This window comes from Mauremys reevesii, linkage group 2, assembly GCF_016161935.1.
Source record: "Mauremys reevesii isolate NIE-2019 linkage group 2, ASM1616193v1, whole genome shotgun sequence".
NCBI lineage: Eukaryota > Metazoa > Chordata > Testudines > Geoemydidae > Mauremys > Mauremys reevesii.
The window spans coordinates 245,266,042-245,290,170 of record NC_052624.1 but is presented as its reverse complement, the minus strand read 5'-3'; the positions used below and the strand labels follow the sequence as shown (position 1 = coordinate 245,290,170).

At 43.4% G+C, this 24,129-nt stretch overlaps 1 protein-coding gene across 6 annotated transcripts; it reads right to left on the bottom strand.

The window, feature by feature from the left end:
- Positions 1-9,034: 9,034 nt before the first annotated feature.
- Positions 9,035-20,793, bottom strand: PDP1 (pyruvate dehydrogenase phosphatase catalytic subunit 1). Of its 6 annotated transcripts, none has more exons than XM_039526989.1 (3): positions 20,679-20,711; positions 19,939-19,973; positions 9,035-14,139 (listed from the first exon to the last, which is right to left on the bottom strand). In XM_039526989.1, exons 2-3 carry the CDS (start codon positions 19,967-19,969, stop codon positions 12,491-12,493), a joined length of 1,680 nt encoding a protein of 559 aa, XP_039382923.1. In that variant the 5' UTR covers positions 19,970-19,973; positions 20,679-20,711; the 3' UTR covers positions 9,035-12,490. The 6 variants fall into 6 exon arrangements, with proteins under 6 accessions (XP_039382923.1, XP_039382922.1, XP_039382924.1 ...); XM_039526988.1 differs by lacking the exon at positions 20,679-20,711 and adding an exon at positions 20,417-20,562; XM_039526990.1 differs by lacking the exon at positions 20,679-20,711 and adding an exon at positions 14,753-14,823 and having other exon boundaries at positions 19,939-19,982.
- Between the last annotated feature and the right edge of the window lie 3,336 nt (positions 20,794-24,129).

Sequence of the window (24,129 nt, the reverse complement as noted above, 5' to 3'; positions counted from 1 at the left end):
TTTCAGAACTCTTAGGTGAATGCCATCTGGTCCCGGTGACTTGTTAATGTTGAGTTTATCAATTAATTCCAAAACCTCCTCTAGTGACACTTTAATCTGTGACAGTTCCTCAGATTTGTCACCTACAAAAGCCAGCTCAGGTTTGGGAATCTCCCTAACCTCCTCAGCCATGAAGACTGAAGCAAAGAATCCATTTAGTTTCTCCGTAATGACTTTATCGTCTTTAAGCGCTCCTTTTGTATCTCGATCATCAAGGGGCCCCACTGGTTGTTTAGCAGGCTTCCTGCTTCTGACGTACTTAAAAACATTTTATTACCACTTTTGGAGTTTTTGGTTTCCTTTGGAGTTTAACGGGTGTGAACTCTGCATGGACTCTGATCATGGAATCACTAGTGCTATATCATCATAGGTAAAACAGGCAAACACTGCTTTTTCAGGAGCTACAATGAGTTTCATAAGTACAAGCAGCAAGCAAAAAAACCTGAATAACGAAAAAAAGACTCAAGTTAGCACCATATTCTATATCTGCCATTTATTAACAGAGCTGCCCACTCCCGTGTCTACTCTTTCATTGAATTTTTCAAGAAAAAAGCCTAGTAGCCATCATGTTGTTTGCTTTGCACCAGGCTGACATAAACCAGCTTCCTCATAGGAACATTTGGGCAATGCCCTTGGCCGTAACAGAGTGGCCAAACTATTATCTGGCTCCTGATACTGCTTCCCTTCAAGTCTGTTTCTTCCTCTCTGGTTGAAAAGAACTTGTTCCTTGGGTAAACAATACAAAAGGAGTGGAAGTTAGCAGATGAGCATTCCGCTCCATTTAAACAGCTAAGGATAGAGCATTGAAATCGGAAAGTTGTGAATGAGAGCTGGAGACGATAAAGTGTTCTGCCAATAAGGAGAAGCGGGGAGAAAACAAGCAAGCAGGGAAGGAATGGCAGTGGGAGGCAGGGAAGGGTTTTCCTCTCCTAGCAGATCTGCACAAGAGAAGTGGAAATGAGGTGTAGAAAAGAGAATGCCTAGAAAGGGGGGAAAAACCCACAAGAAGGAACAAAGAAAATTACTGCCATGGGCTGCCCCAAGAGACAGATGTTTATGTAAAAGGTGCGTTGAGGTGGGGGGAGCAACAAGCACAACAGCACTTGTTCGGGAATTTCATTTTGAGTTAGAAGAGGAAATATAAGAGGGGGATGAGAGGGAAAGTGATGCACATGGTGTGGCAATGCAAAGGTAAGAGTGGTGCTGAGTGAATGGGAAGGTGGTACTTGCACTCTGATACTTAAAGGGTTACCCCTGCTATGGGGAGAATAGGGCAGGGGAGTGGTACATCTTTTAGGTGACAAATCTGAGGAACTGTCCCAGATTGAGGTGTCATTAGAGGAGGTTTTAGAACAAATTGATAAACTGAACAGTAATAAGTCACCAGGACCAGATGATAATCACCCAAGAGTTCTGAAGGAACTCAAATGCGAAACTGCAGAACTACTAACTGTGGTTTGTAACCTATCATTTAAATCAGCTTCTGTACCAAATGACTGGACGATAGCTAATGTGATGCCAATTTTTTTAAAGGGCTCCAGAGAACACCCCGGTAATTACAAGCTAGTAAGCCTGACTTCAGTACTTGGCAAACTGGTTGAAACTATAATAAAGAACAAAATTGTCAACACATAGATAAACATAATTTGCTGGGGGAATAGTCAACATGGTTTCAGTAAAGGGAAATCATGCCTCACCAATCTACTAGAATTCTTTGAGGGGGGTCAACAAGCATGTGAATAAGGGGACTCCAGTGGATATAGTGTATTTAGATTTTCAAAAAGCCTTTGACAAGGTCCCTCACCAAAGGCTCTTAAGCAAAGTAAGCTGTCATGGGATAAGAGGGAAGGTTCTCTCATGGATTGGTAACTGGTTGAAAGATAGGAAACAAAGGATAGGAATAAATGGTTAATTTTCAGAATGAAGAGAGGTAAATAGTGGTGTCCCCCAGAGGTCTGTATTGGGCCCAGTCTTATTTAACATATTCATAAATGATCTGGAAAAGTGGGTAAACAGTGAGGTGGCCAAATTTTCAGATGATACAAAACTACTCAAGATAGTTAAGTCCCAGGCTGATTGCGAAGAGCTACAAAAGGATCTCTTAAAACTGGGTGACTGGGCAACAAAATGGCAGATGAAATTAAATGTTGATAAATGCAAAGTAATGCACATGGGAAAACATAATCTCAACTGCACATATAAAATGATGAGGTCTATGTTATCACTCAAGAGAGAGATCTTGGAGTCACTGTGGATAGTTCTCTGAAGACATCCACTATCCATTAAGAAAGAGAGATAATTAGACAGACAATATCATATTGAAATGGAGAGTTCACTCTCCCATTGAACCTTTTCTGCCAATGGACTTTGTTTTTTGCCCTACCTGTGGTTTCTTTAGTGAAGATAACACAACGCATCTGCTACAGCTGACATGGAGCTGGTTTCAGCATCTGGACCAACAAAGCATTTAAAAGAGCCCAAAACACACAGCATCATCCACTTTCCATTAATGTAATGCAAAACAAAGACATTTTAAAATTGAGATGTTTAAAAAAAGAATCTATACATGCCAAGGAGGAAGGTAATTTTCATCATTGTTTAAAGAGATCAGGAACTAGTTTCAAACTTTGGCTTCTATAAGCCAGTAGTTAAGATTAGCAGTTGTTATAATAAGACAATGTTGTTTATTGACCATTCTAATTTACATATCACCTGATAAAAGCCTGGTGGGATAGAAGGGGGATGGGAAGTGAACAATTACTACTTCATCCATTGGGAAAGTTTTCTATAACAGAAAAATTAAAAATCATCGATAATGTTAAACTAAAGAGTGTAATAAGTACTAGCAGTGTTAGTATTTTACAACAGTGGGGAAAAAAGTTGCAACTGCAATATATGTGTGTACATAATTAAAATTAGAGTACAAGCTCTTACAGGGAGGGGCAATAACGATTTGTTTGCATGGCAATGAAACATGCTGTCAGTGCTGAAAAAATAATTTACCCCCGAACATATTGGCTAGCCAGTTTCCTGGGTTAAGGGTGAACATCTAGAGATGTCCTTGCTGTAGATGAGAAAGGATGTGGTTTCGTAGGAAGTGGGACTCGTACAGAATTCAGACTCACCCTGCTTTACCCACGGAATGAGAAACAAAACTTGGAGAGTGACAGTAGCGACTCTGTCCTGGCACAGATCCCAAAATTTGGAGGCTCTGCATTTGGCAGTTAGTTGGGTGTTTTAAAATGAAAATAGGGCTGTGGAGAAAGAAGGGTGAGAGACAAGAATGGACTTCAATGCAGAATTCAAAGATGAATGAACTCATCCCAAAGTATGCTTCCCTTTTAAGCAAGCAAACTTTAAAGAAGAGGAACTGATAACTGTTCAAAAGAGTTAAGTAGCAGCCAATAAGATTATTCAAATTCTCCATTAACATGACTAACCTTTAGCATAATAATAATGAAAAAGCTCTGATCCCTTAGTCTTCCAGACATTTAAAAATATTTTAAACATTAAAAAAAAGCAAAATACTGCTGAGAGAAAATGTTATTTCACTTCAAAGGCCTGGTATTTAGAATGGACCTTGCTTGGCCTCCTTTTTTTGCCTAAGCAAATGCCTGAAAGCCAAAGTGAGGACACAAACTGTCTGATGTCTGGGCAGATTCACTTAAGGCAGTGGCTCTTAACCTTTCCAGACCACTGTACCCCTTTCAGGAGTCTGATTTATCTTGGGTACCCCAAGTTTCTCCTCACTTTAAAATTACTTGCTTACAAAATCAGATATGAAAATACAAAAGTATGATAGCACACCATTACTGAAAAATTGCTCACTTTCTCATTTTTACCATATTATAAAAAATAAATTGGATTTAAATATTCTACTTACATTTCAGTGTATAGTATATAAAACAATATAAACAAGCCATTATCTGTATGAAATTTTAGTTTGTACCGACTTCGCTAGTGCTTTTTATATAGCTTGTTGTATTATCTAGTTTAGTTGACGTGCCCCCTGGAAGATCTCTGTGGATCCCCAGGGGTATGTGTACCCCTGGTTGAGAACCACTAGCTTAGACCATGTCTACATGAGATGTTAAACTGGATGAGTATGTTTGCACTAAATATAGCAAATTAACTAATCGAACTGAAGTGTGGCCCACACTGCTTTATTATACTGATGTAAGGTAGTTTGTTAATCACTGTGTCCACACAGCTCTGCACTTCTCTGAATTAACCGTACAGCCTTCTGAGCAGATATCTCATGGTGCATGATCTACCACTTGCCTCTATGCATTCTGGGATTTTCTTCCATTATATTGCATTGCATTATAGCAGGGGTCCCCAACATAGTGCCCGCGGGCGCCACGGCGCCCGCGGGGGCATCTTAATGCACCCGTGTCATGGCCCCCGGGAGAGCACCCGCCAAAATGCCGCAGCAGCATTTTGGCGGGGACGCCTCTCAATGACGACGCTTGTCGCCGACAAGTGACGTCATCGAGAGGCGTCGCTCCCGAATTTCGGCGGGGACGCCTCTCGATGACGTCGCTTGTCAACGGCAAGTGACGTCGAGAGGCATCGCCGCCGAAATTCGGCAGTGGTCCTTTGGCTGGCGCCCAGCCGAAAAGGTTGGGGACCACTGCATTATAGAATGCCTACCAGAAGCTACAGGAATTCTGAGACTTAGGGACAAACTAATAAACTCTCATGATTCCTCCCCGGTATTCCATAATTCATCTGTATTTTGCTACCGCCATTTTTTATTTGCTGTCAGGTGGCATGGATGACACATTGCTGAGCACTGTGATAATGATAGTCATTAGAATAAACAGGATGATGCACATATTGGCAAACACACAGCTGACTGGATTTGGGTCAGAGGGTTTTGGATGCCATGGAAATATGACTACTGGTGGAGGAGGGGCAGAAGGATGAAACTGAGCAGTTACTTCTGCAGCTTTACTCAGTAGAGTACTGCTTCTTGGCTCAGTCAACTAGCACTGACTGGGGGAACAGGATAATGATACAGAACTAGGATAACCAGCAGCAGTTGCATAACTTCAGAATGTGGAAGACTATTTTCCTACAGTTCTGTGCGAGCTCACTCTGGAGCTGCAGCGGCAGAACACCAACATGAGCTTTCCCCTCAGTGTGGAGAAAGGTGGCCATCACAACTGGGAAGTTCACCATGCCCGCTGGCTCCTGGTCAGTAACTAATCAGTGTGGTATTGGTAGATCAACAGTTATGGGTGTTGTCATGGAGGTGTGCAGTACTATTCACCAGCAACCACACACCGCACCATAGTAACTCTAACTCAGGAACTAATCCATGCAACAAACCTCAATGCCAACTCTGCCCACATATCTACACCAGCGACATCATCACAGGACCTAACCAGATCAGCCACAACATCACCCGTTCATTCACCTGCACATCCACCAATGTAATATACGCCATCATGTGCCAGCAATGCCACTCTTCTATGTACATCAGCCAAACTGGACAGTCCCTATGTAAAAGGATAAATGGACACAAGTCCATATTAGAAATGGCAGTATACAAAAACCTGTAGGAGAACACTTCAGACTCCCTGGACACACAATAGCAGATTGTTTATTGCCAACGAAGCATGGTGCTAGTGCCCTGGATCAATGGTTACAGGTACACTAACACATGTATGCCCATGACAATAGACACCTGTAGCTCAGCCCAACATGCACAGCAAAATAAACCAATGTTTGCATTCAGCCAAGTTTCTGAAAAAGTTTAACAATGCTGAGGATGTGATTAGAAATGCCTTGCAATCTCTATGCATTTTGGAATTCCTGTAGAGCCTGATTTTGGCAATTTACCTCAACAGTTAACTGTACCTAAAATCTCATTTGTAGCAATGTATTATGACCCAAAATACATTTTTTCTACTGCAGTTTTTGTCTGTTGCTACAACATGCTTACCATGCACTGTGATGCTGACATGGGTGGAACAATGATAGACAAGGAGGGAAAGGAGTGAATAGCATGCAGTTCTGAAAGAATGGGATGGGGCAGTCCTGGTGGCTGATGACTGGGGGATTGGGCACTTGAGGGAAAGCCTTTATAGCTTTAACACTCCAGCCTGGATGCCAGTTTTTTGGGGGGTGGGGAGGTTGCAATTAAAAGCAGAGCAGGTAAAACATGGAGACAGACTGTCGGAAGCTGGACGTGATCACTCAATAATTGCCTGTTTTGTTCATTCCCTCTGAAGCACCTGGTGTTGGACACTGTCAGAAGACAGGTTACTGGGCTAGATGGATCATTGGTCTGATCCACTATGGCCTCTATTATGTTATTACTGTAATTAGAAAAGCTTAAATCCCCTCTCCCTGTAAAGCTAATTGTAATACAGCACAATACTTACTAGCAGAGGTCCCCTTTGAAGTATTTTCAGGGTGGCTGTACTTGTGGGACTCTTATGCAGTCTGAGTTCACCATGCCCTACAATTCCTGGCTGTCTGGAAAACTGTGCTTCTGCTCAGACCCCATACTATATGTGAGGTCTAAAGACACTTACTATGCCGTCCTGGGGTGCTTGCACTGTTGTCTGGTTTGCTTTCTGGAAAAAAATGTCCACCACATCATTCTTTTGGGGTGGGGGAGTGGAAACAGTCAAGCTGCTCATAATATGGACAAGTAGTAGGAGCATTACCAGAGGTCCTGTTCTTGTCCCTTGTCTTCAAATACTTCTGCAGAAGTTCCTTTGTTTTGACTTGGTACTGGGACAAGATCTGGGAGCAGCCACTCACCTTCATTTGCTCTGACAGCATCTTGTAGATGACTGCATTCCAGTTACACTTCTCTCCAGCTAGGACTGGATATGCAGCTCCCCGTCGGTGGTAATCAAGACCAGGAACTGTGAAGGGATCCATGCCAAAGCGGGCAGTGTTGGGGGTTGGGGCAGCAGCATCACTACTATCCTGGGAATACAACTGAATGTGTTAACTCAGCACTACCCGGTATTGAAGCGCATGGTGAAGATGATGCTCCCCCTCTAGCGGTGGAGACACAAAGGTAAACTGATTCAGGCATAAAGCAGTTCACTATGGGATAGCAGGGAATGCTTGATAGAAGCTAGGTAGTTAGGAATGTGTCCACATGAACCTTAGAGGAATTATATCCTGAAGAGTTACTCCTGTTTCAAAGACGATTAATTACTGTTACCTAAGAAACCAATTTTGATTAAATGATGCTTGTACATGGATACAAAGCACTTTAAAAAAACAAACCAACCCCAAACTAAAATTAATCTTATGCAACTTCCCAAAGTAGAGAAGCCCATAGAAATGTACATCTATACCCGCAAAATGGTACCTCCAGGCAGTTGTGGTTATAAGGGAAACTGAATACAAAAAACCCCATCAAATCCTTAAAACCACAACCTTAAGTATCAAAGTAGACACCGTAGCAAGTGTCATAATTTAAGATTAGTGCTCCTCTTTTCCTTCAAAGAATCCTGGCCAACAGTCGTCATATTCACTTTAACATGGATATATCTTCAGAATATGAATTAAATATAAATTGTAAAGTTGAAATGTTTAACTTCTATTTAACAAGTGTTGTGAAAAGTTATTCAGGGCAGCTTCTACAGAATTAGTGTGTTTTCTTCAGTACCTCCATCTAGGAGGCATTTATTTTTGTAGTAGAAGCAGAAGTGGTGGGGTTATTATATACCACTGCTAGAGAACTAACCACAGTGCATTGGGGCTCACATCATCTATCCCATAAGACAGATAGAAGTAAACACCACACATTTGAAGGTTAGGTTGCAGCAAGACAGACTATAGGAAGGGTATATATTTGCATTAAAATGCAATGGTACTGTGAAGTTGCTTTAGGCAAGTTAGGAAGCAGGAGTGCCTCAACAAGTATCAGTTACTATTCTACAACAGTGTTCTCTCCCACAGCACTTAAGTTTAAATGTGGTCTTCACTTCACTTCAACTATAAACAAAATTTAGGCAAGAAGTTAGTTCTACCTGACTTCAGAAATAGTTCCTCCCATCTACTCCTGGGGGAATTCTGGGCCACTGTGGATGCACAGACTTTATGTCCCCCACAGATTTCTTTGCTTCTCTGCAGAAAAATGACTCTCTGTTGGGGAAGCAAAGGGAAGTCACAAGAGTGGTCAGGCAAGCTCCCCCTCCCACAAGCAGTGTTTTGGGTGCCCAGGGAAGCTAGCAGAGCAGTAAATCACTATGGGGCAAGGGGCAGGATGGGGAATACCTGGCAGGTAGCTGCTACCCTGCACTAGGCTCAGCTGCTAGTCCCGGCTGGGCTGGGGAGGATGGGGCCAGGTGAGACCCATCCCCAGCTTTCTCCCCCAGCTGCAGGAAGCTCTGCAAACTCTCCCCCCTCTTCCTACATCCATCACTCCACAGCTGCAGGGGGAAGGATCCATGTACAGGGAGCTGCTCCCCCATCCATCCAGACCACCTCATACCCAGACCCTCCCACCAAGCCTCACCCCCCCCAAATGAGCCACCCACACCCAGATCCCCACTCCACCCCACCAAGCCCCACTCCCCCAGCATCTGGACCCCCCTGCCAAGCTCTATCCCTCCCACACCCACCTGCTGAGCCTCAACCACCTTCACCTGGACTCCCCTGCAGATTCCCATTACCATTGCACCCAGAACTCCCCAACAAGGCCTTGTGCACACAGAACTCTCTCAACCCACACCTGGATCCTCCAAACTAAGTCCCTCCACACTTGCATCCTGCCTTGCTGATCGTACCCACCCGCACCTGGCACAGAGGGGCAGGGCCCTGGGGTGTTTCTGGGGCAGGCCTGGTCCTTGCGCTGTGCCAGGGTTGGGTACAGCCTCACCACTGAGTCCGTGTCCCAGGGATAGAGGGGAGCTGCACAATGATCTCCCACCTCTGTGCTGCCAGTGGACTGTGCTCCCCACGGCTATGCTGGAACCTCCACATTCATTTGACAAATAAAATTTGCAGAATTTTAAAATAGTATGTGTAGAATTTTTATTTTTTTGTGCAAAATTTTTAATTTTTTGGTACAGAATGCCCTCAGGAGTACTCCCATCCTCCTCTTCTACATTCTAAATCCCACCACCAAAAAAACCTTGGGAGTTCCACAGTACTGACTTATATCATTGCATCAGATATTTGTGCATATTAGACACATTCATTTCCTCATTTCAGATTGTGTATGGTCCATTGCATGTCATATTCATAATAAAAAAAGGTGCAGGCCTCAAATTTAATAGAAAACCGTTTGAGCTTGACAGTTAGTGTTACCCTCCTCTTTCTTCTTGCCTGGTCATACCCAGGCTCACCCCTCTACCATCCATGAAGATTAATAGGAAGATCAATACAGGATATACACAGTAATAATAATTAATAATAATAAGTACAGGAGAGACAAGCTTCAGGGTAGCTAGGATCAGAATTAAAGACAGCAATATAGTCTAGTAGCCAAGGCCCAGTACTGTGAGTTGAGACCTGCATTCTCAAACTGGCTCTAACTTGGTGTATTACCATGGCAAAGAAGTCACATCACTCCTGTTTTCCTACCCAACCTTTTGTCTGCCTTGTCAATTTAAAATAAGATTTTCAGAGCAGGGACTGTCTCACTAGACAGTGTTGTACAAAGCCTTACAGAATGTAGCTTCAATTCTGGCAGTACTGTAATGTGTTCGAACTCTCCCCTGTAGCCAGGCTTTTAGGGGAAGAAAGGCAAAATAACGTTCCTTGTGTGCTGCAGAACAAAGTGTTACCTTATACCAAGTGATGTCTGTATAACTGATTTTTTTTATTGAACTCTATTAGAAGACTGTTGTAGATTATGTCATATGGCATTCAACAAGTACAGTTATACTGCTTCAATTCACTGCATACATTTTGAGTAAATCTCCAGCCCCTACATAAATACTGGTTCATTTGATCCTGTATATGTGCATCTTGTATGAAAGAAAGATCTTTTTTATAACTGAATATTGTACACAGAGGATCAGTCTTAGGTTTAACAAGTTAGGATTGTACCAGACCCCTATTGAGAGACATACATTAAACATTTCAATATATGTATTATGTTTAACAGTAGAAAAGTGTAATGAAGTCTAAATAATGTAACAGCTTAAATACATTTCGTAAGGGAACAAAAGACAGCATAAGAGAAGACAAAAAGAGCATACTGACCTATCTAATGACATTTAGTCATTAATATGCAACATACAAAGCCAATGATGACTAACAACCAACACTTGTTTGGGACATTATAATTTGTTCTCTCCTCCCCCCAAGGTCAGGTTTGCCATTCACATTCCAGACAACATCCGCAATTTGGGGTGGGGTAGGGAGGAAGGAAATGAATCAAGCTCTGCTGTAAAGATCAAGTTTCTTCTACCCACAGAGGGAAGACCAGCATATTTTGTTAAGGCTGCAGGCAGTTAAGGCTGCACAGCATTTATACAATGAAAATAGTGTGTACTATAAACAAGTTCAGTGGTTGTAGTAACCTTACTTGGTAGTGTTAATGTTTATTGGAAAACTCAAGTAGCTTAATGACCAACCAAGACAGGAAACTATGTTTTTACAACATATATAATATTAATTGGACTCAGAAGATTCCTTAAGTAAGTTAGTTATAATGGAGAACTCCAAATGGGAGTTAAATACCTTCCTGACTTTTTTTTATAATTATAATGCAACATAGAAGATACTGAACAGGGTGACCTAAAACTGCTCCAGGGCCTCTAGAAACAAGATCACAACAACTAATTACTAAGCGAACACATGTAATCAAAGTTTCTACAATAAAAGCCAGAATGGTAAGTTTTTTAATTCAAGGAATACCACTAAGTGTATAAAGGGCCACTGATGCTATTTGAGTTGAGAAAGCCCTCAGTTTCATATTATGCTTATTTAGATAAAAAGTTAAAGAGGGACTGAAAATGTGATATGATGACCTCTATGCCAACTTTAGTAATGTGTTCAGTAGTTACAGTTGTATAAAATTTAGTCTGAAATACCATGTCATCTCCTTTTAATTTTGCAATTCAGTTATTACAATACAGAGAAACATTTAAGAGACTTTCTTCTATCATGAAATTGTGGATGCAAGAGAACATGCATTCACTGATTGAGTTCTTTCAAAGGATTTACAGTAATTGATGTTGTAATGCCAAGAAAGCAACTATTGTTATGCATACAACATGCAGGCCAGTTAGTTTTCTCTATTAGTACACCTATTTACAAGCTATTTTAATCTTTATGATGTTTTCAATTTACTAACCTATATAAAACATGAGTGAATTTCCCCTGATGTTGATATTTAAGTAATCCAGTACGTGACCCAACTGAAGCTACCACAACAGAAGTTAACATGAGTGCCAATTTACTGAGCCACCAAATAGCTAACAGTGATTTTCTAGTCTCTTCAGAAGTTCATATTAGAATTCATCATGTGATTAGAGGAGATTTTTGGTACCAAACAGTAGTATTGCCTGCCAAGGATGTGACCTTTTGAACAGGCATCACAGTTCTGACTGAAAATACTTCCATGTTTTGCAAAAAGCAGTTATAGTTTCATACTGCAAGCTGAAGTCTTCCATAATGGAATTTTCTTATGCAGTTGATTTTTCAGAGATGGCAGAAAGATATTATTGCCCTTAAAGTTGTGCAAAAAATCCCCCCCAAAAGCAGAAGACTATCAACATGAGGGAATTTAAGACTGCATTTGTATAAGTTACTATGAGATCCCAATATGCTTAACCAAGTTATCTTAAGTTCTGGTTGATTATGGCTTAAAGAGTTGCATTTGAAAGTTAAAAATACATATATATTTGCCTAGAATGTTAAGTGAAGAATGACATTGTCTAAGCAAAATTGGGAAAACTCAAGGATAAGAATTTATCAAGTTAGTTTCTTATTACTTAAAGCATCTTCCTTCCCCTAGGGAGAAAAAAAAATAAAGGTCAAAACACCACACATACATGCAGAATAACCATATCTACTTTGCAGACAAAAATTCATTCTTATCAGTTCTGATATTCAGCAAGATTCCGATCTTTATCTAGTAAGATAGCCATATAGATATTTACAAGCAGGCTTTGTTTCATGACTAGTCAAAACAATGTGATGATTAATAGAGTTCTCTATCCCTCCCTCTCACCTACCCCTACCAAACCCAAAATATTGTTCTAGCAGCATTCATTGATTCAATAGTGCAAACTTGTTTCAAGTCCCTCTTTCCATGTTGTGCCATCTTCTTGGAAGACTTAGTTCAATAGCACTTTCCACAGTTAATAAAACTTTGGGCAATTGAGGGAGAAATATACTTGCACACATTTTAATTCCTATAAGCAGACACTCTGGTTTGCTCACCAAAGTATATTTTCGTCTTCTGATCAGACTAGTCATTGTTATGACAACTTTGGTAAACTGTACATAGATTTAAAATTCAGAAATCCTCATTTTGACATGCACCTACAATATGAGAGTTGAACTGCACCACAATAATTGTAATGTCATCTCTGTACATCCTAGCCAACTCTTCTGGAAGACTAAGCATCTTGGACAGCCGTTCATGATCGACAGCGCCAAACTCATTATTTCCCACTGCATGACGTATCAGATGAGTTGCTGCATTCTGATCTTCAAATGCCGAGGAGATTCTGGCTCTCCTTTCTGTTAGAAGACCGTGCATCTGTCCCAGAGTTACCTTATAACCACCAACAGCTATTGGCTGTTGGTGATGAACTCCAGTAAGATACTCTCCTACAATTCTAACCACATCCTGCCTATGCATGGTCTCCCACAGGCCATCTGTAGCCAACACCAGGAATTTATCTTGAGGCCTTAATTTGTGATGTATGACCTCTGGCTCAGCTGTGAGATATGGAGGAGTGTGATAGTTAGGAGGGATAAACTTGGTATACTCATTGTCATTCAACTGATCTGGTCCCGATTCTATAACTCTCTTCTGAAGTTCAATGCTCCATTTGAATTTCACATCACCAAAAGCTCTGAAAGGCATCAATAAGCCTAACAGCCTATCTTGTTTTACAACACTTTTCTCTTCAGATTTTGGGTGCTCCAGTTTTACTCGTTCTATTTCACTTTCATTCTGTGCATTATGATCATAGGACAGAGTGACTGCAGACCAAGATCCATCTTCTTCTTGAACACCAAGCATTGCCCTGCTGTCACCAGTATTAGCAATATGCAAATCAACACCATCTACGTGAGCCACGCAGGCGGTTGCTCCTGAAAAGGCCACTCGCAGTACCAAGTAATTGAGAAAAGAGTTTGGATCACCCACTTGAGCTTCTAATGAAATATCATTATCAAGCCTCTTGAAAGCATTAATTAAAGCCTCTTTTACATCAGTAGTCTCTCCAGTGTTGAGGTCTATGAGCTCCTGCCAGTAAGTTCTTAAACTGTTGAAATACAGTTTGGAAGCTTCCTTACTAAAATAATCATTGGGATGCTTGTGCCACTGTAGGATGGGCAACAGGGCACGGCCACTCTCCACTGCATTTTCTATTTCAAGTAGAGTCTCATGAGGTAACAAAGAGACAGCAATGTAGTAGAAGAGTCTTTCACTGACAGCCTGAGCACAAGCACAGCCTGCGTGGCCATCAAATACACCTAGAAGCATTCCTCTTGTTTGTAAGCATGTTGCCGCACTCCTCCTGTCTTCTATTGGAGCATTAGCAGGCAACTGGTTGCTATCAAAGCCAAGAATAGAACTTACATTTTTGCCATCAAATTCTGGGACTTTAAAGCTGTATTCATTTGCCTTCAGAATGCTGTTGACCTGTGGAGGAGTGAGGTAAAATCTCTGTGGTGTGGAAACATAGCTCCTTGCATGGATAAACTGATGAAAATTCTCTTTTGGACAGAGCGTTGCAAGTTTCTTCTGAGGTGCACATCTCAAATGATTGTGAGCCAAATGAGGTGACAAACAACAAAGATGTTTGTGATGGCAGTAGCACACTGCATTGTATATCCTGCCAATCTCACAGTTACGAATCAATGGAAACAGTTGAGTTGGTGCTGGCATGGCATCAGAGAATAATGGCAGTCTGGAGCTTCTGACAGGAATTGCTGAAAGACAAGAGGGAAAAACCACACACTAGTAGGTTTAGTGAAGCAGTTAGCTTTAGCATAGATAGATTTGTATCATAGAAAGCTTAGCTATAGAACAAAATAAGTTAGCGTTTCAAGACAGTGAAGAAAATAGTAAAGTTGATGAAACTGTACACCATTATACACCCACACCCGGAGTCCTTCTAGGGAAGGGGAAGAGGGAAAGGCGGTGTAAAAAAAATGCTTGCAGAAGTGTATCATCTTGTTCAAGAGCAATGTGAACTATACTGTACTTAAATATTTGATTTAGATATTTTGGTCTTTGGTACCAGACACAAGGTAGGAAGTTAAATGAGAACCATCCTTGTATGGTTAGGAGGGTTGCCAAAATGAAAGCAGACTTTTGTGAATTTATTTCCCAGTCTCACTTCCTGGGCCACAGGATGCTGTGGAGAGAGCAAAACTAATCCCAAGTTAGAAGTGCTGAGGTGAGAACAGTGCCTCAATGCTGGCAGATACAAGGAGCAGCTCTGAAAGTCTTCAAACTGAGGGCACATCTACACTGCCCTGCAATTTGGACTAAGGGGGGCACAAATAGCAGTGCACACCAAAGTGCTGCGCTTTAACTCACACATGTGGATGCTGCAGGTGCAAACTGAGTCTGAGTCCCAAGTGCACACTAAGTAGTCCTCTTTGAAGTTTCTACAGAAATAGAATTAAGTCCTGAGAGCATTAATTAAAGCCTCTTCTACATCGGAAGCCTCTCCAGTGTTGAGGCTCCTGCCAGTAAATTCTTAAACTGTTTAGATTAGTTTGGAAGCTTCCTTATTAAAATTATTGGACTTTGAAGGGAACATTAGTGCAAATGTGAGACCTTTAGGTTTATGCCCACAAGGTCCACATGGGAGAGTTACAGAGCAACACTTAGGCCACATCTACACTACCTGCCGGATCGGCGGGTAGTAATCGATCTATTGGGGATCGATTTATTGCGTCTCATCTAGATGCGATAAATCGATCCCCGAATCGATGCCCATACTCCACCTCAGCAGGAGCAGTAAGCTGAGTTGACGGGGGAGCTGCGGCAGTCAACTTGCCGCCATGAGGACGGCCAGGTAAGTCGAACTAAGATACTTCAGCTACGCAAATAGCGTAGCTGAAGTCGAAGCATCTTAGATCGATTCCTCCCCCCCCCCACACACACACACCCCTCTCCCCAGTGTAGACCAGCCCTTAGGTGCACACCGTGGGGCAGTACAGTAACTCCTCACTTAAAGTTGTCCCGGTTAATGTTCTTTCGTTGCTGATCAATTAGGGAACATGCTCGTTTAAAGTTGTGCAATGCTCTACGTCATTTGGCAGCCGCCTGCTTCATCCACTGCTTGCAGGAAGGGCAGCCCATTGCAGCTAGCTGGTGAGGGCTTGGAACCAGGGTGGACCGGCAGCCCTCCCATCAGCTCCCCGCTCCCCTAAGTTCCCTGTGCAGCAGCTGCCCAGCAGGCTAGCAACTGCAGCTGTCCCTCCTCCCACTGCCACGTGCTGCTCCTGCCCTCTGCCTTGGAGCTGCTCCCCGAGAATCCTGCTTGTTGTGCGGAGGGGGGGCAAGAGGGGGACTAATGTCAGTGTCCCTCTCCCCCCTGCTCCTGCACCCCGCTTACCCTATCTTCCATAGAGCAGGGGGGGACACAGGACAGGGCTCGGGAGGGAGGGAGCTTGCTGGCAGCAGTTGTGTCTCAGCAAGCTGATCTAATTAACAACGCAGTGTACATAAAGGGGAAATTCACACTCTAAAAGGCAGCAGGAATGGAGGGAGGGGAGACAACATTGAAGAGACACACATACACACGCGCATCTCTCGCTCACACACGGTGTGTGTGTGTGTGTGTGTGTGGGTGGGTGTGTGTGTGTGTGTGTGTGTGTGTGTGTGTGTGTCTCTCCCTCCCTCCCTGCTGCCTTTAGAGTTTGAGTGTGAGAAGAGAGGCAGAGCCAATTGCTAGTTCATTTTGCAGTGCTTGCAGGCTTTGCCCCCCCCACCACTCCCCCCCTGACTCCTCCACCTCAACCAACCTTCCAACCAATCATCATCACCACCACCACCCACCCACTATTATTAAAATTGTTTAAAAAAAAAATTGTGTGTGTGTGTGTGTGTGTGTGTGTGAGAGAGAGAGAGAATCCATCCTAACCCTCTCATTTACATTAATTCTTATGGGGAAATTGGATTTGCTTAACATTGTTTCGCTTAAAGTCACATTTTTCAGGAACATAACTACAATGTTAAGTGAGGAGTTACTGTATAGATATAGTCCCCTATCTAAATTAGGCCTTCTAGAGGAGCCTACACAAAGTTATGTGCACTGACAGTTCTATTAACTTTAGGAATGTCCCCTTAAATTGAGAGTTTGAAAACCAAAGATTATAGCATAAATGAGCCAAGAGATTCATACCTGGAAATTAGGTCTTATAATAATAATAATGGCCTTCTGCCTTGTAGAAACAACTTGAGAGCATCTACATTTGCAATTAATATAAACTATAGTTTGTTCCAGTGTCTTATTCTCAGGGAAAAAGTGTCCAGAATAAGATGTTAGTGTTCTTTATAAAAAACAAAGAAAAACCAAATCTCATTACAAAACTAGTGTCTCACTTATAAACTAAAAAGGGATTTTTTTTTTTAGTTAAGGCTTTTATTTGCAAGCTTTGTGCAAAAGGACAGGATGACAGATTTCAAATCCCTACTCTGAGATTAATAAAGTGGCTTCTTGCTAGAAAAGTTCAAGACAGGATATCTACTACAAAGGAATCAAGAATCAAGCAAAAGTATTCTACATAGCAACTGAATAGATTACTCAAGAATATCTCCCCTATGAAGAAGCTAGGTTGAAGATGCACTGACCACCACCACATCCCTCCAGATAATGGTCCCTGCTAAAGTCATCCAATTAAAAATCAGTACATAATTAGTAATGTTACTAATCAGAGTTGTGTGATGCAACTAACTTCAACAGTATTAAAGAATACATTTGCCCAGCTGCAAAGGTAGTCACATAATGAACCAAGTATTTGTTGAATAAACTGACAAATACTGATGCCAATAAAACATTTGGTGATTACAATTCAATCAGCTCTATTACTTCTCAGTTTCATTCTACTTTTTCTTTTTCTATAAGATCATGGTATCCTCTTCATGTGTTATCAACACATTTCCTCTTCCTTCTCTCCCTCCACACTCTCCTCTCCTCCTATTTTCCCCTCAAAAAGTTCCTCTCTCTGTCTGTGTATTTTTAATGAAACACACACACTTCCTCTTTTTAGCTTCAGTCTCTCCCACCTATCCCGCTCCCAGCCACATTGCTCAGAAGTTTTACCAGAGGCCTAATACGCTGAACACTATTCCTCTTAGTAACAACAGGCTGCCACCCCAATCCTAAGTGAACGTGCAGCAGAGCAGCCAGGGCTCTCTCCAACCACAGACTACTTTGAAAGGGCAGGGTGCTAAAATTCTTACCAGCATGTTGTCCCCAGACTCAGCGCAAGGGCTCCATCATTTAGGTCAGCCTCCAACTAACAAACATCTGATAAATTTGAAGCTGCCCTCCCAGACAGGCTTTAGAAGGAATAATATTCCCTGTCATTTTCTCGGCTCTTGCCATAAGGTAAGTTGGTGTGAAGGTCTTCACTACTCTACCCCTCCTTCAAATTTCTGTATACAGCTATGGTGGTGGTGTCTCTGATACTCTACTTTTCTAATTCTGTTTTTGGATCTTCATTCACTGTGAACAGCTTTAGTGTCTGCCTCAGTGAAAACTGACTCAATTGTTGTCTGTTTCCATTGCACCTTATGAGGCTCCTAAAACCAGCTGTGAAAACTCAAAAAACTTCTGCTGTTGTTCCCAGCTTTCCCCAGCTTCAGCAGACGTACTGAAACACACTTGTCTGTAGACTTAATAAAAAAGCACTGCACTGGTTTACACACAATTCATATCTGGACCATAATATGGTCTAGGTTGCTTGATTTATTTATTTTTAAAATTAAAGTGAAAGCTTACAAACTTGTCAAAGTTGATGGCATTCACCCAAGAAAACTTCCAATTTGACCTGGGCAAGTAGGTTGGAAAGGACAGGCTTTAACACACATACACAAAGCATTCCACTACCACTTCGCTAGCTAACTCTAATAGTCCCTTCTACTACAGAAGTATGCAGAAAGTTCTATATACATATTACTTTTGAGTGTCATGTTCACGTAGCATCTTTTTTAGCAAGACAAAAAAGTCTCAATAGGTTCTTTAGGTATACTTATGGTCAGAAAAGTGGATATTGGGTGTTATGCATTTGTTCTTCATCAGATGTTTAGTGCATCAACATTTTATGATTGCTAGTTTCAAAGTCAAATTGTGTTCAGTTTCACAAATCACCCTACCCTAGCAATTTTGTAGAAAGAACTCTGCTAAGTTTTTGTTGTTTGATCCATGATGAAGCAAAAATACAAATAATGTTTTGCAGCTGTATTGGCTCTGCAGTGCCACCAGAGGTTAAGTTAGTGAAAACCTTATCTGTATCAGTTGAAAAACCCCACACCCATCAACAACACAGGGAAAACATATAGAGAGACGATGTGACATTAAAAGAGAAAAGCACTGAAAGGGCAGGCCCACACTTTTCTTTTTTGTTTTTGTAACTGCAAACATACTTAAGCTTTTCCTTGCCCTATATGCTTTACAGCAGATCACAGCCTATACTGACATGTGCATGAGCAGCCTATTTTGAATGTTAGCATAATGAGCCAGGATTTATTAAAGTTAACGGTTAAGTGATGTAATTCTGTACCTTATCAATGAATTGAGCACAAGTCTGCTCAGTTTCCCCTATAAACACTGATGCAAAGTATGGCCTCAGACCACAAGTAGGCAGCCTACTTTCATGATGGTCCACACAAAGTATTTTAAGAACCAAGTAGTGAAAATTTGGTACAAGACAAAGAAACAGGAAGAACTCAAAGGCAAAATTAGTTGGAAATATTACTAGTCAGCTTGTCAAGTGATCAGAGCCAAGCCTGCCTTAAAAGAGCCTCCAGGGCTTAAATGGCCTGGAAATAACACTTTTCAGACCATAAATGCTTTATAAACATTGTGTTTATAGCTATACAGATTCTGGATTTTTTGAATAGTGCTTATCACTACAGTAATGTACTATTTAGGTATTAATATATAATTTTATAACATTTTAAAGGCACTGGAACATTTGTTTTAGTCAATATATTAAAAGTCACCATATTTTGGTGCTACATAAAAAAATTGGTTCCTCCCTAAAAAATACTAATGATTAATTAATTGCATCAGAAACTCCCATATCTTACAATATGAAACCAACCCCATTCCGGTTTCAAAAGCCAGTCAGAGCTGTTCAGGAAAACAAACGATCAGTCTAGTCTATTGAGAAGGGATGTTGGAGAGAGAAGAACCATTAGGCAGGAGTTTTAGCTGGTCAGGTGTCAGCCCCCATTAAGAGCCAGCTAGCCCTTCTCTCCTGCAGGCAGTGGTTCTCAAACATTTGTACTGGTGACCTCTTTCACATAGCAAGCCTCTGTATGTAACCCCCCTTCTAAATTGAAAACACTTCTTTACATACTTAACACCGTTTTAAATGCTGGAGGCAAAGTGGGGTTTGGGGTGGAGGCTGACAGCTCCAGATCCCCCATGTAATAACCTCATGCCCGGAGTGGTCCCAGCCCCCAGTTTGAGAACCCCTATCCCTTCCATAACTCCCACCCGACCCCAGTCCCAGCTACTCAGCAAGGATGAGTGCGATACATACCGATCCGCCTGGGCCCAGGACACACACACATTCTCCTGTCACAACAAGAAGCCGCCAACATCCACAAAGCAGCAGGAGCAGCCCAGGGAAAGCAAGGCAGAGAGGTTACCAAGGAGAGCGCGGAGAAAGGAGCAGCCGCCGTTCTCCAACGTTGAAGCGAGACACGCACAGGCGGTTTGTGCCGCCAGCGAGCAGCCTTAGCAGCAGCCGCCGCCGCCGCACATCCTTGAGGATGGAGCGCGAATAACCCTACAGCGGCCCCCGCACCACAGCCCCCGCGCACATCAGCCTCCCCCGCCGCACCGGGAGGCAGCGCGCGTCGCCCCGCCACCCACCAGCCGGCGCGACGGCACCCGTCCCCGTCACACACACCCCGCCCGGCTCCGGACGAGCGGCACAGCGGGGCACAGTGACCCCCCGGCCCGGGCACTCACGCAGCCCGCCACACGCCCTGGCCCCGGGCTGTGTGGACACGCACCTGGCCAGCTCTGGGGACCCTTCCCGCGCTGCCTACGCGCCCAGGAGCGGGCGGGGGGATGGCGCGGAGCTGCCAGACCGGCGCGCCCCGCTCCCGGCTCCTCCGCGCACCCAACCGGCAGCGACCGAAGAACGCCCCGCAGGCGGCTGTGATGACGCGCCGCGGATTATAACCCCCTGCTGCTAGGGCCGGGCCGCCCATTGGCTGGGGGGAGGGGAGGAAGGGGCCACATGACGCAGGAGGCGCGGAGGCCCGGACTCACCGGCGGTGCCGCGAAGCGGTCCCGGCGCAGCGGACCGTCCCCTCCGAGCTCCCGGGCGTGACCCGGCCAGAGCGCGCGGGGCGGCGCGAAGGGGGAGGGGCGCCCACAGCTCTGCCCCTTTGAGGCGGGCGCCCGCCGCGCGAGAGTCGGGTCCCTCCCCCTGAGCCGCCGCCTAACGGGAGATGGGGTTGCCTCGCCTCAGCCGCCCTAGCGCGGGCCCCCGCCCGACCTCTCCGCAAGGGCAGCGGCTGGGCCAGGCAAGCCGTAGCGCCTCGACTCGCTGCCTGCAGCAACGTCCCTCCCCGCGGGCCCCGGCGCAGAGAGCCCGAGCCTCTCCCGCTGGGACCCTCGGAGCTTGCCCGCTCTCCTTCCTCAGCTTGGGGCAAACGCAGCCTTGCCGCCCCCTGCTTTCACCGCGGGGAGGGGGTTCTTGCAGTGCTCCCCCAGCCTAGCCAGTTTCTTCTGGCCATTTACTGTACTAGCGATTTGGCTGGAAAACGGAGCTACTCGTAAAGCAGCATTGAACATCTGCCCTTCCGTGGCCCCTATTGTACTGGCCTATTTTTAAATACCACCCTGCTGAAAATCATGAGAAGGTACCTCCTGAGCTGGGCAGCAGACTGGAAAACTAGAGCGTATTGCAAATTAGAGAAAACTCCTCTTTCTTGAGTTTGCACTTCTGGTTTATGGACTGGCCTCAGACTTCCTGCTGTAGTCTTCTTACATGTGTCTAAACCACTGTGCTCTTCCACAAGCTGCTAACGCACTCGCAACAGTCAGCTAAAGTGCAGAAGCTTGAGGGGGGGGGGGTGTTTTCCCTCTTCAAAGATTTTATGCATAAGGAGAGAAAGGGAGAAAAATCCTTTCCATCAACTTTCTCCCTGTTTGTACAACATTCCAATTTAATCAAATCTATTCGGAATTAAATTTTGAGTTTACAGAATTAGAGATGGTATCTTTTAACAATAGATGTGTAAAATTAGGATGGGCAGACATTAGGAGGATCGCTTCTGGGATTTCTACCAACCACAAAAATGGGTGATGTGAATAAGACTGAAAAGTTAAAGCTAAGGAAATGTCTGGCGTGTCTATTTGCTTGCTAATGTGAAAGTGTCCACGTCGAAAAATCTCGGGACACAAAATTATCTTCTCAACCCTGGAAGCTGCTCCTCTTGATGTGATTGAGGAACAGAGGGAAGGTATGGGGAACTTTACTCAAAGCATTACCGTTACTGCAGCTGTCCTTTGAGGGGAAAGCAGGTGTACTGTTTGCGAATTATAAATTAATTTTAAAATTACAATGCAATTTTCCTGTGGTCTTCACAAAATACTTTTTTAATAGGAAAAAAGTATTAATGCTCACCTTAACATCACAGCAGACTATTGGAGCCTGCACAATAAAGCTTGGATATTCTGTCTTTTTATTTAGCTTATTCTTGTTTTGTCCTCAGTCAGGACCAGAGACTTTTAAGTACTTAACATGAGCAAAGCTTTTGTTGACTTGCTTACCTCTATACACATACATGGTCTTTTCACTGTCTCCACCCATTCCTATCTTTAGGCTGGCAGAATGCCCACTCACAAGTTTGAACCTTTGCTCTGGCATACTCTGGATGCATTTAAATAACTAGACTGTGCAAAGTTAGAAGTAACATTCTTTTTGCAAATGAAGTGCTTCTATGATAAAATTAAAACATTGGCACTACCTGCATTTTTATCCTTCCTTGTATCTGTTAGTATATTAACATTTGTGAAGTGAAAGCAGTAAATTAAATGACAGGTGGTATTACTTAAGTCCCTTTGAGATGTCAGAATGTATGTACTTGGAAACTACTGCTCACTAACACTTTATATGAAGGTCAAATAGTAGAATATAATGGAAAAATCCTTAAAAATACTGCAATTGTCCAAAACATTACGGTTTAAAATAGTAATATTGTGGTGTGCTGGGTGATTGTGGCATAGTATCTATGTAGGAATTTATGCCATGTCCATCACTGTGGTATTATTGGATTGTATGTTTTTTAAAGCACATTTACTGATCAACAGGATGACCTTTAAGGTGAAGATTATTATAGGAAACATATATGAATAACCTAGCTATGTCTGATAAACACCTCTGTACATGAAGGATTTCATCAAAGAGCATAGAAGATTAATCATTTATATTATTTCTTTGTAGCACATAGATAAAAGTAGATTAGCAAAGTGTGCTAGGACTATGAGGGATCAGAACTGATTAGTATATAGGCAGGCGCAATCAAGACATTAATTTCCCCCCATCAATGTGTGAAAAGATGAGAGAATGGAGTCAGACTGCCTCTGAGTGTACTTGATTGATGATGATAACTACATTCTTTATGGGCATGCAGAAATGGGTTAGTATAAAATCACCACTGATCTCATGCTATACATGGATGGAAGCATGAATTTTGGTCATGTAATGCCCAGCGGGCATTAGTTACTGAATAGTTCATTGCTGCTTCAGCAACTCAGACAGCCAGTATCTGATAAATCCTTTGAGATACAAGAAGCATCCAAAAATCATGGCTAGTAGCCACAGAGCAACATTGCAGCAGCAGTGGTCCAGTTGTCATTCTAAAATGTTCAAGGTAGGAGCCACCATCGTGTTAGAGGTAAAAATGGGCCAAAATAAGTGTTACTGTATTTGACTATGTTCCTAAATCTCCAAGTCCATTCCACTACAAATTGGAATATGAGAGGGGAAGTCTTGCCCACTTCACAGTGGCAAGGTAGTTTGCTTCTGGCTGTAAAATTGGCCCACCAGCACAGAAGAGGCTAAAGAGAGCCTTTGGGCCCAGCTAGCCCCTGCCTGTTATAGCAGCAGCAAATGCCAGGCCTGGAGGGGAGAGAAAAGATGGGAGCCTGGTTCAGTTTGTGGCTGACTTGTCAAGAGGCAGGAACTAGCTGCTTTCCTACCTGAGAGAAGGCTCGCTAGCCTGCCAGCAGAGGCAGCCACTAGGAACCAAGCATTGTCTTTCTAGCCAAAAGAGAAAGAGACCTAGAAACACCCAGCCTAAGGGGAACCTGGATGACCGAAGCATGGAAACCTTGTGGGGGTATGACCCCACCAAATTTATGGCTGCCCCACCCAGAGGAACCTGGGACCACAGCAGGCTGCTGCCTAGGGTGCACAAGGAGGCACTACTAGAGACAAGGCAGGAACTTGGACTGTAGGGGTCATGCTGGAAACTGAAGGGGCAACAGTAGGAAGTAGCACAGGATAGTGAACATAGACTCGCTGCTGTGAGCTCCCCAACTCAGGAGTTGATTTACACAGGGCCCTGAGCTGGGGCCCAGTGGAGTAGGAGGGCCTGGGTTTCCCTACCCCTTGCCGTAAAGACTGAAGCACCTTGAGCACAGAAGTAGGCGCCAGAAAGTCAAGCACTCCAACCAGTAGGCCAACTGGCCCTTCAAGCCCTCTATTACA